This window comes from Cyanistes caeruleus, chromosome 6 (assembly GCF_971803275.1).
Source record: "Cyanistes caeruleus chromosome 6, bCyaCae1.hap1.1, whole genome shotgun sequence".
In the NCBI taxonomy this organism is placed as follows: Eukaryota; Metazoa; Chordata; class Aves; order Passeriformes; family Paridae; genus Cyanistes; species Cyanistes caeruleus.
Window position 1 is genome coordinate 32,548,963 of NC_141706.1, and position 12,197 is coordinate 32,561,159.

The following is a 12,197-nucleotide window of genomic DNA, read 5'->3' on the forward strand; positions in this document are numbered from 1 at the left end:
TTCAGCGTTACTTGCTTCACAAAAAACTTTTCATGGTATGTCTCATACAGCAAACAGTAAGCTTGAAAATGTTACTCAGTGGTGAATTTTCTAATCATCCAAAGCAAGTTAAAATTTTCAAAAGGATACTAATTTTAAGAATATGAATTGGGAGAGAGTAAGACATTAAGTGAGTAGCAGGAAGTAGTTAGCCAATGCATAAAACAGTGCTTAATAATCAAGCAGTCTCCTCTTTCAGAAGGATTTTTTTTTTTTTTTTTTAAACCAAGAAAACACTGAAATTAGCTGCACAATCTGTCAAAACCTTCACAAACTGAAAACACCTTCCTTAAGAGAGTAGCTCACTGATCCTTACACATTTTCACACCTGACCAATCCATGCAGTTCAAATGATAAGAACCTAGTCGAGATAGTTCACATGCAGGTGCTCCACTGAGAAAATATTTAGATATACAGATTCTTTTCTGGTCCTGTCACATGGGATATTCACACTGGTGAATTACATTTCAAGAGAGCTGCTGGAGGCTTTTTGCTTCTGCATGAATGTGTGTTTCAGAAATGCTGCCAGGCTCCACTATTGACAGGCTGCTCTTGCCAATACTGTCAGGCTAGAGACCTTACTTGTTATTGATCCCCAGCTAAAGTCTGTCTTCACTACTTAAACATTTTAAGTTCCTTTATTGTTTAGCCTTCTCAACAGAAGAAACTAGAAACCAAGTCAATAACTCCTTTGAATAAAAAGGGGATTAGCTCTTTGTAGTTCACTTATGCTTTCACTGCTAGCAAGTATTAAAGACTTCCTCATGGGGTGTATGGTGGAGGAAGCAAGATTAAGCTGTAAAAGAACAAAGAAATCACTGACAAATGAAAAGAGTAGCTGCAAACAAAAGCATAGAATAGCAGTTTTTCTAAGATATAAGCTAAGGAGAATAACAGCACCAGTAAAACTTCCCAGTTTAGAGCTAGTAATACTGATAACTTCAGGAACTACAAATTAACAACTGTTAATTCAGATAATCCAGAGAAAGACAAGATTGGCAGCACATACAAGGAAATGAAATCTGTGTCTGTTTTCCCTACCCTGTACTCAGTACAAAAAAAACAAACAAAACAAAACAAACTACTCAATCAAACAAAAACAGCCCATCAAACCAAAAACATCTTCAGCTAAGTAACTTTTTCTCCTGAGACATGGGCTCTGTTTCCTGAAGTAATACAACAGAGTATTTAATTGACATTCAAATCAACTGCTAATTTAACAGATCAAAAAAAAGTTGGTTTACTTACAATCATCAGAGGGTAGTCTGCAAGTGAAAGATACTCATATGGCCCCTTCAGTTCTACTGTCACTGTCAAAAGACAATCCAATAAGCAAAAGCCAGGACTTAATTGACTTGCACTTAAGTGTAAAGAAATTCCACATCTTCACATGGCCTTTAAATCTAATTTGCACTTTAATAAAGACAGCTAAGACCCATAACTCAGCCAAAAGCATGCAGTTAAAATTACACACCCCATTGCCAAGTAACTCATGGCAGTACTTAAAAGTAATTTTTGCTGGAGATTCATGGATAATAGGAAAAATTCAAAAACATATGTAAGTTCACTTTTCAAGGGGATTTTTAAACTTCACTAAAGTTTGAATAGGTTATCAATGCAGAATAGAATAGAATAGAAATAATTATGATTTTTGTACTCTGTGTTTTGACTTATTAGTATAGATCACAGTATTGGTCTGCACATTTCTGAAACAAAACACCAAGCCTCAAAACTGAAATGCCTGGGATTGACTCTCCTTCATTTCTATCAGTAAACTAACAAGACAGTCTTAGGATCTTCAAGACAGAAGCTTCTTTTCTTAAATGAGACACCTCTTTTCTTAAATAAGCTGTAGTAATACTCCTCCTGCATGAAGTAGAAGTGTCTTATGAAATTGAACCATACAGTATATACTAAGAGTACCTTAGACTGGGAATACATAAAAATGCTGCTGCATTTTCAGTGTACTGTATAAAGAACTATCTTACTTGTAAAGAGCTTGTTCTGATACGTGGAAGGTGTTGTTCTCTCAGCTCTTTTAAGTCCGGCAGTAGAATCCTTTGCAGTTATAAGTGCAATTTGCACAATAAATATATATGGCCCATCTCGCCAAGTTTTGATAACAGCATTCAATGCCTGAAAATAAAACATCACCACATAAACAGGGCACAGACAAGAAGACAAAAAAAAAAGAAAGTAGACTAATCATATATGGCTGTTGACTTCCATGTAAATATAAATTTCGTCTCTTCCAAGACCTAAAACTTGCTAATAAATACCTGATACATAAATTTTAAATATATTTATTAGACATAACACTTAAAATTTAGGTTTTTGAATCCAGAAGAATCTTCAAAGACCTGGGAGGTGATCAGGACTTTTTTTGCAAATTTAGCCCTGGCTTACTGCAAAAGTACTCAAAGGTACTGCAAAAGGTACAAAGAATTCAAGAAAGCATCGCACTCCTTTTCATTACAGAAGCATTAGGACCACCACTGAGATTCCCGCTGAAGCCAATTGCTTGGGAACTGCAGAGCTACAAAGCTCATCTCCCTGATAAAGGCTGAATTTTACAGCGTAATACAGAAGTACCTGAGAGGCAAAAGATTTCCATACTAGCCATTTCCTAGCCATGTTCCAGTCCCTGCAACTGCTCTCTTACCTGCAAAGTTCAAATCCTGCCAGTGAACAGAGAAACCTTGTCCAGAAAAATATTCACACCATAAAACAAATTAGAGATCTCTGAGTTCCAGCATACAAAACTGTTAATTCCACAACTGAAGAAGCTCTAGACTTCTCAGAAACCACAGTATTTACTAAGAGCATTAAAGTTAAAACTAAGACCATCTACATGTATGCCAGTCCCATGACTACTGCAGAACTGCAATAAAGATTTTTGTAATGGCCTCTCCAAGAGAGATGCAGTATTAAGAGCATGCATTTCTTTTAAGAAACCTCTTGACTATAAGACCCAAAGCAAATAGAATATTATATATTTAAAAAAAAGAGTTTATGCTAATAATAACTAAACATAAAACTTAGAAACACAGTAAACTTGAAAGAAAATTATATACACAAATTTTGCCTTTAAAATACCACATTTTCTTGCTGCACTGATCCTACACTTCACAATTGCACACATCTACTTATGTTTTAGCTTTAAAATAAATGGTCCTTTAAGTACACAAGGAGAAAAATACATTTTCTTTCTTGGCATCTTGGACATTAAAATTATTTTGAAAATTGTTCCTGGTTAAGTCTTGAACATTATATATAATAAAAATACTAAGGTACTTTGAAAATCAAAATAATCACTCAACTTTTTAAGTACAATGTTTAAAAAAAACTGACTAAAGACAAAACTAAATGTGTTCTGTAAGAATTAGTCATTGTTTAAAGATAATTTTAAAGACGTCATCATTTAAAGAAGGTAAATTCAATTACTATTTCAAATTACAATAGAAAAATAAATTTATTTTTTAATTATACTATTAGTTGGAATGGTATCAGTTCTGTATTTCACATATAGAAGAAGAAGTTACTCTGTTTTCTGTTTTTCCACAAAGCACTATCTAGCTTCAAGCTAAAAATTCCCAGTGTCAAAAAACCATAGAATATGCTACCAGCAATTTCTTATACAAAGAAATATAAATTTTAAAAAGCAAACCAAAACAAAGTAAGGCTGATGAATTACAAGCCGTGCTTAAATTCAGTATACATACAGTTTTATCTGTCACCATAGTGTGATTTCCTGCACTCTCCTTCTTCTCTTTTAAGCCCTTAGGGGGAAGGAAAAAAACCAAAACACAGTAAAATGGATAAATCAATATGCCAAAACTGCCTCTTCCATGACTACAGTCACTCATCAGAAGGAAATGAAAATTACCTCTTGTTTCTCAGGAGAGAGAGGCTCTGGATGAACAAATTCTTTATAGAAAATCTGCCAGATAAAAGGAAGGTAAAGCATTTATACACACTTTATAGGCACTTCACATATTAACATGTCATTACCAGAACAGCTTCCAGTAAACTTCATTGTTCTTTGAACAGCTGTATTGGAGAGCATTCATTTTTCTAAATAAAGCAATTGTCCATTTATGCAGGGAGTCTTGAATACTTAATGTTTTGTAATTTGAGAGCTACCTTTCCTCCCCTCAAGCAACAGGTATCTATTTTTAGAAACCAGACATGATAGTAGTGAAGTTAATTTTGGTTCTGAAATATGAATCAGTTTGGTATCCCCATTACTAGACAAAGTCTACACATATAGAGGTTTTGGAGATTTCTGCCTTAATCTAAGCACAAGAAAATCCTTAGATAAGGGAGTGCCTAATAGAGATACAGATTTTGCCAACTCTCCTGAACCATGGTGACTCAAAATGTAGTGAAACTGCTATTCCACAAGAAAAAAAGCTTCTCTCTTCTAGAGAAATTTCTGTGAAATTTCAGAAATCAGTATTTAAGAATATATTGTTAAAAATTCAGTACACTTTTCAGAGGAATTGGATGAGGAAGACTTAAAACCTTCAAGACTTTCCAAAACATGTTTAGTTAGTATGCCAAAGTTCATGTTACACAGCCAAACCCATAAAATCTCTTCTACAAAACCAAGTAAAACTAGAACCAACATTTCTCATATTATTAAACATAAAAAAGCATGCATCATAGAGTTTCTTCTTTTTTTAAAAAACCTTTCAAGCCATCTTCACACATCAAAGGAATTACAAGCATGCAAGCTGATTACTGAAAGTCATATTTATGCATTAGTCTTTTTTCTCAATTAAAAAACCCAAACTACTAAAAGCAATTCACAACACTCACAACTAGTTTCAACAGTTATGAGACATTTCCCAGTATTTTCTATCCATAATTTTTTGTCTAAATGATGAATGGCTGAACACAGATTCAACACTCCATAATCTGTTTTCAATTCTTAAGTACACCATTAAAGAATGACAGCAAATTATACTGGTATTATCATCAGCCTGATGTTACACAACTGGTGTAGAGCTGATGTCTGCACATTACTTCCCTGTGCTAATTTTGCACTGTCTTCTTGCTTTCACTTGAATTATTAACATATTCTAGCACTACTATTTTTCATTTTTAATCTGCTACCAGTGCTTAAGTAACTTATTTCTAAAGATTCATTTCCACTATTCCAAGTGAACATTATTTAAGTAATAAATGCCAGTCCTTTACTGATTCAAGTTTAGTGGGATCTTTACTCTGCTGCCACTTCTACTCAATTTGCAGTAGCCTCCTGTAAATGGAATAAATTCAGAATACAAAACCACAAACTAAAAGAAGCATTGAATTTTACATCACTTTTACAGTGATTTGGTTGGGGTTTTTTCACTACCATGAGCAAAATTTTGAACAAGCCAGAAGTAAAGGAAAATTAAGAAATAATCATCACAGCTTGGTTGTCATAAACAGATAAAAAAGTACCTCCTGACCTACAGTGATACTTACATAGGATGCTAATATATCTAACAGAAATTACCACCTTCTCTATATATTTTATGAGACAGCAGAGCAAGCTCTGAGGTTTCTACCCATACCTGAGGCCTGAAGAGCTCAGAGCAGTTAAGAAAAAGGAGAGAAGATGTGGCATAGTATCCTGACCAACCAGGATGCTCTTCAGCTGTAGTCCCAAAATAGCTATCTGCTTGTTCATCCTGCCAAACAGAGTAGAACTTAGGTTAGCATCAAGTATTTCAAACAGTTTATCTCAGTAGATAGCTGAAAGACCTGGAAAGCTCCATAGTTTCACTCTGCACACACTCTTAAATCAAATATAGTAGACCAAAGGCAGGAAAACCACACAAGATTATAAAAATGATGGTATACAGGCTCTGAGTAAGAATTAAAAAGTGGAGGTGCAGCAGAAAATATAAATTCAGAAATAAATTAAGTAATAAAATAAGCCTACAGAAACAAACTACATTGTTATTTTAAAGAGTGAAGACTCAGTCCTGTGTCAAATTAGTAGTTAAAGCTGCCATAATTAATAATTTAAGCAAACATGGAAAAATATTAACCACAGAAAGCACAATGATGTTCTACCACATTTGACAGAAACACTGTACATTTTGCACAAATTGCTAATGCTTGAAATATACATCCGCAAAGAACAGAATTTAAACTTAACATGCAAATATTCAATTTTTTCTATTCACTGTCATTAACTATTCCTGCAAATATTTTCAACTACCATAAACTCACTTATTTTAGAGTCAATGTATTCACTTAGGTTCCTGGGATTAAAACAATTTTGACAAACACTTCCACCTGACCGAAAATCCCCAAAAAGTCAGCAACTGCAGCAAGCCTTCAATCATTTCAATTCTATTCCAGAAATTTGTTATCTTCTAATGGAAGAATGTATTTCAGGCCCAAATCACAATGTGGATGCAAGGGAGACATCTCTAAACCCCTCCTCCCAAGATCTGCTTACCCCTAAAAATCATAACCTCTGTTTTTCCACAGAATTCTTACCCCAAAGTTGAAGACTTCATTGTAGCAGTCAGAGTATCTTAAGTACCAAGTAACATTGAAACCCTGGGAGGGTTCACAAGCTTTTTCATCTCCTTCAACTAAAAAAAACAACCAAACAAAAAATTAAACATGAGATATGTAAGACACCATCTGCCTTCCAGCTTTCCAGGTCTTTCTTCCCTTTCTGTGCAAAATCAACATAATTAAATTTTAAATATGAAACTGAAAGCAAAACAATAGAAAAATATTTTCCTCAAGTAATTCATTCCTGTTCAGTGAAAGAAAGAAGCATGTGAACAGAATTCCATTAGAGTACTATACAATTCTATTAAAGAGCTGAAGATCATTTGCGAACTATTTTTCTGAAGACAATCAAGGATGTTTCAGCAACTGCAAATACCACACAAGAACAACAGTGCCTCCAATACACAAAAGGGACCTCCCTTTCAGAGATACCGTCACATGTAACAGGCAGAGAAACCTAGGAACAGGATAATAGTAAGAAATTTCCATATATAATTTAAATATACCAACACCATCACCAAGGAAATGAAGGTAAGATTGTACCAGTCAACATCTACCCTCCCAAAAGACAAACAAAGTATCTACACCTCAGCCCATGCTATCAAAGCTGCAATGCTGCCTTAAACAGCAATAAGACAACTTTGCTCTTTGATTTTATTTAGTAACAACATGCACAAAAAGTGAACCACAAGACTTCCCCCTTGTCAGGAAAGGTTGTGTGGGTTTTTGTGTTTCAAATCTCATTCTTAAACTAAAGCCCAAGGAAGAGAATTTGACATTAAGAAGGCAAGTTTGACCCTTAAATAAAATGAGCAGTGACTATTCAGTTTTGGAAGAGCCATTTAGATTATTTAGATGATTTACATTTGTGTTTCTTCAGTCAACAAGTGGCAAAACTCTTATGAGTTAACAGAATACTTGCAGTGGTTAAGAAGTTCCCACAACTTCACAGGCAACATTCATATCAGAGGATGCAACCACAGCTATCTTACATATACACTCTTAAGGAATGCTCCCATACAAGCACTGCAGGTAGAAAAATCAATTAGCAGGAAAACCCTGCCACAGGGTATTAATTGACTAATTCCACTCTACACCTCTTGAGCACTGAAACATGTATACATGTTACTCAATGTATACATGTTACTCATGTATACATGTATACTCAACAACTGCGTTTCTAATACCAAAAATTTAAGCAAAATCACTGAAAGAAAGGAGTTTCCTTTTGACACCCTCTGGTAAGCATGAAAACAAGGCATACATGTTCCACGTTGCCCTAGATGTTGCAGAGGGCACAAAAAAGAAACTACAAGGCAGCACAAGCACTACAACACTACTACATGGGCAGACGGCAAATTCTTTGATGACACAGGCTCTTCTGATAAAACTACCCAAACGAGGAGTATCTCAAAAAGAGTGCTAGCAAAAAATAAGATTCAAAAATACCTTTTATTCTGTGAAAAATAAACAGGTAACTACATATTCAGCGGTAGCACTCATATATGTAAAATAGGTCACTAGAACAATATGTAATATCTGCAAACATCAAAATTACAGAAATCTTGAAAAGGAAGTACTCCAAAAGTCAGAAGAAGTATCCATGGCATTTACTGAATTCAGCAATATGGAAATCTAAGTTCCTTAGCCATCAAACAAAAGACAGCAATATTCAACTTGAATGCAGTCTTTGTACTCATTTACAGAGAGCAGGATTTCTATCACGATCATACGCAAGAAACTAAATGCCTTCTAGAACAGCACTTCAGAAAAGTAGATAAAAATAAATTCATTATTGACAACAGTACATGCCAGCAGCAATCTTCCCAGTCAGAAGCTGAAAGCATCAGACACCAATATGCCATACAGATTAGGAAAAAAAAACCAAACAAACAAAAAAACCCACAAAAAACCCAAACCGAAACAAAAAACCCTCAAAACTAAAATCAAGACAAGGGGACAAAAAAAGGACGTAAGGAGACCCAGGTGCTCAAGAAAACCATGAACAACCCATGAGCAAGAAGGGTCATACTGTTCACACAAACATCACACAGCAGATGGAAGAGGCAACAGAGAAGAAACAAAAGGAGACCAGTTTCCACAAAGGCATGGGCAAAAAAGAAAAAACACGTAAAGTTGAAGGTTCCCAGCATCACATGCAGTTAAAGTTTCACCTAGGCTGAGAAAATGAGTAAATTCCCAGCCTGTGTTCCTTCCTCTTTCAGTGATTCATTTTCCAAATTCATGTAAATCTTTCAATCACACTGGTATGTCAAACAGGTGTCTTCACTACAGAATTTTAAGGCTTAATGTCTGCTTAAAGATTGACAGTACAGTGTAATTCAATTCCACATCAGGAGTCAGGGGGCTGAATTCTTACTGACAGATCTGCCTTAAAACAAATCATTTTTTTCCCATGCCTTAGCTCCTTCTCTCGGTTATTTTGGCACAAGTAGATTTACCACACACTTCACTTCAGAGACCTGTATCTTAGGTGACATGTCACTATGAGTACACTATTCCTATTAAACTTCAGACAAAAAAGCCTAAAACCTACCAAAGTACCAAAATGCCCTTTCAACCCTTGCTCCTTTTCCCAAGCAGCAGATTTCTAATTTTGATCTTGCAGTTGTACAGCTGCAATTGTCTCAGTGCAAGATGCAAACCTCAGTGTCTCAGCTACACTTCTCAAGTGGGAAAGCCCTAACAGTGAAGTGATGGACCTTCACTAATAACCACTTGAATTCTACCCTCATGTTTCAGATTCACATGGGATCAAGAGAAGCATTTCAACAAACTCTCCTTGAAACACTGCCCCAAGAAGGGCAGGTATTGGAAATTAAACCTGAAAAACAACAAGTACGGACACCAGACAGAGACTAACATGTTTGCTCGACAGAACAAACTCAATGATCCCACTCACACACCGGGATCAGGAGGAGAAAACACCTCTCAGGAGAGCTCTGCTGCAGTGTGCAACATTCCCTTACCACACCCAGAAGCACAAAGCTAAAAAGGAACAAGGCTTCAAAAAAACATTGCCTTCTGTATTCACATCAGTATAACAGACCCTGTCCAGCTAGCACCAATCTCAAGGGAATTTAACAAATCTAAGATAGGAAAAGTACACTTCGCAGTAGAGAGCAGCACATCCCACACATGATTACCCACTATCTGAAACAAAATGGTGCTCCCATTGCCCATTTTTCCCTCTCCACAGAGAGCATGAATAGAGCCACTAATTTCTGCTACAACCTAAACAGATCACAACTGGGAAGCTCCAAGGCAGTTAACAGACTCAACCATATCAGAGCTGTTGCTTTCCTGCACTGCTAGATTAGCTGTCACGGCAGCCAGTGCAGTTAAACCCTTCACGGTGTTTTAAGTTCCGAAAGTTAAAAATAGACGGGGTGTCAAAAAGCTGAGAGAACAGGTAACCTTGTAACCTTGTAAGCCTTGTAAGCACTTACATCTCAGGAAAATGGTGGTGTTGCTGAAGAGAATCTTCCCAAAGCTAAACTTCTTCCCCTGCAAAGGCACAAAAAAGGAAGAGGTGATAGTGGGCTTAATCCCTTATCAGCCCTAAAATCACAAGCCAAACAAGTTATAAATTATAAAAAGCAGTTACCATTTATTGACAGCCCTCCAGGTGCACTGACAGTGTAGTGCACACATGATGTACGGCTTTGACACTTTTGTAAATTTAACAAATTAGCATCATTGACAAGAATCCCCAATCAGAAATACAGTTAATGAAGTAACTCCCCTCTTGGTTTGACCCTCTACTGCAGCCTTCCCCCTGTTTCTAGCCCCACGTTACGTCTAAATACATCGGAAAGTGAAATGTCCTTGGTTCACCGAAGAAGTGAGATTATCGTAGGATTCCAGGAATGTGTCTGTCTAACCTAAGAGGGTAGGAGAAGTACTGAAGTTAGCTAAGAAATTATATAAGTATACAGTAATAGTCTACAGAGCTACTAACAGATAAAAAATATATAAAATGCAAAAAATCTTTTGGCACCAGGCTTAATGTCGCTGAGCTTAAGTAAACATAATCTTCCATTCTGAGTTTTAAGCCAATACAGTAATGAAAGAAAATGTCAAATCCGGAGCCAGACTTACTGGACTTTCCAGTCACGCCTCACTACCCTTCAACATACTCTTAGAGATGGTTTAAGAAGCTTGGGGCTCTTTGATCTGCAAGCGGAATCGACTTCACACTGACATCTGTTGAAATGACTACCATTTTCCTGCTGATTAAATGGTCTGGACCATCCAACAGAAAAAAATAAATAAATTCTCTTCTAAGAACTAACAGGAGTGTTCACAGCGATCTTTCACTTTTGTTCCTGAAGCTCAAAAGCCTCGCATAAAGCGCATATTACGCTCATCGCCTGATAAAGCCCGACCGAATTTGAGGCACAACAGCTTTCCGCCACGCAAATTCCACTCAGGGTTTATCAGAAGTGCCGAAACCCCTTCACCTTCCCTAAGGCCCTCTCTCGGTCCAGCGCTGCAGCGGCCCAGCTTTCCCGAGCCCAGGCCACGGCGCTGCCCGACGGTGCGGGCCGCCAGCCCGGCCGCACGGGGGGCGCGGGGCGGCCTCCCCCGCACAGGGCCCACCGAGGCCGGGCACCAGCCGGGGAGGACCCTCCCTCCTTCCCTTGGGCCTCACAGGGACGGCTCTCCCTTCGCCGCCCATCGGACTATTTCCCGCACAAGTCTTCTCTCCCGTGCCGCCACCAGCCGAGCCGCCAGACAGGGCTCAAGCAGGCAGCAGGGCAGGAGGCAGCCACGGCCCCGAGCCCCCGCACCAGCCCCGGGTGAGGCTCCACAGAGGCCCGAGCAGGGGCGCTCCCGTCCGCAGCCGTCCCGCCGGAGGAGGACGCGCGGAGCAGCCGCGGCCTCCCGCCCGCACGCGTTCGCTCCGACCGTCGCCACACCGGCCGGCCCGGCGGCTGCGGGCCCGGCCCCGCTCCCCGCACTCACCAGGAGCACAGGCAGCCGCCATTTGGAGCGCTGCCCGGCGCCCGCCGCGCCCGCCAGCAGCAGCACCGCCAGCAGCCGTAGCAGGACAGCTCCAGGCCGCCGCCGCCCCCCGGACCGCGGCGCCGCCGCCATCCCGCCGTACGGAGGCCGCCGCCGTGCTGGCCGCGCCTCTTCCGCTCCCCGCGGAGGGACGCGGCGGTCGTGGGCCGGCGAGAGCGGCGCTGGGCGGAGCCGCTCCCCGCTCGGCCCGGGCTGTCACCGCCCCCGGGTGCCACTCGCCGGCCCGGTCGCGCTTGGGGCCCGCGGCGTTCCCCGGCTGGCGCGGCGGGCTGTCAGCCCGTCTCTCCGCGCGGGTCGCTCGGGGCAGCTCCGCCATGGAGGCGGGGACGCCGGGGGGAGTCAGGTAACGCAGCCCGGGAGGCGCTCCTCGGCCGGCCCTCTCCTCGCTCCCGCTGGTGCCGGGCTGTCTCGGCCGGTGTCCGCGGGGAGCGGCGGGGTGCGGACCCGGCCCCATCCAGCGGGTCGGGGCTGGGGGCGGGCGTGCGGGGCCGTGCCGGTGCTGTCCTGGCCGCCGTGCCCGGGCACAGCCTTCCCGCGGCGGAGCGGGGCAGCCAGCGGATCCACAGCGCCAGGGGTAGCTCGGG

The 12,197-nt window shown here is 40.3% G+C and overlaps 2 protein-coding genes across 22 annotated transcripts in view; one reads left to right on the top strand and one right to left on the bottom strand.

Annotated features, from left to right (window-relative positions):
- Positions 1-11,774, bottom strand: part of TMEM87A (transmembrane protein 87A) — a 24,157-nt gene extending 12,383 nt beyond the window's left edge. For 2 of the 21 annotated variants that reach the window (XM_086891794.1, XM_086891792.1), the window contains exons 1-8: positions 11,554-11,685; positions 10,035-10,092; positions 6,541-6,638; positions 5,604-5,720; positions 3,926-3,979; positions 3,762-3,818; positions 2,028-2,175; positions 1,288-1,349 (exon numbers count right to left, since the gene is read on the bottom strand). In XM_086891794.1, the coding sequence (XP_086747920.1) occupies positions 1,288-1,349; positions 2,028-2,175; positions 3,762-3,818; positions 3,926-3,979; positions 5,604-5,720; positions 6,541-6,638; positions 10,035-10,092; positions 11,554-11,685 (726 nt within the window). Of the gene's footprint in view, positions 1-1,287; positions 1,350-2,027; positions 2,176-3,761; positions 3,819-3,925; positions 3,980-5,603; positions 5,721-6,540; positions 6,639-10,034; positions 10,093-10,192; positions 11,179-11,239; positions 11,521-11,553 lie in introns of those variants that run through there. The other 19 variants (XM_086891807.1, XM_086891799.1, XM_086891802.1 and 16 more) reach the window with 19 other exon arrangements.
- Positions 11,757-12,197, top strand: part of GANC (glucosidase alpha, neutral C) — a 24,398-nt gene continuing 23,957 nt past the window's right edge. The window contains exon 1 of the mRNA XM_086891777.1: positions 11,757-11,956. Coding sequence (XP_086747903.1) covers positions 11,928-11,956 — 29 coding nt within the window. The 5' untranslated portion in view covers positions 11,757-11,927. The remainder of the gene's footprint in view (positions 11,957-12,197) is intronic.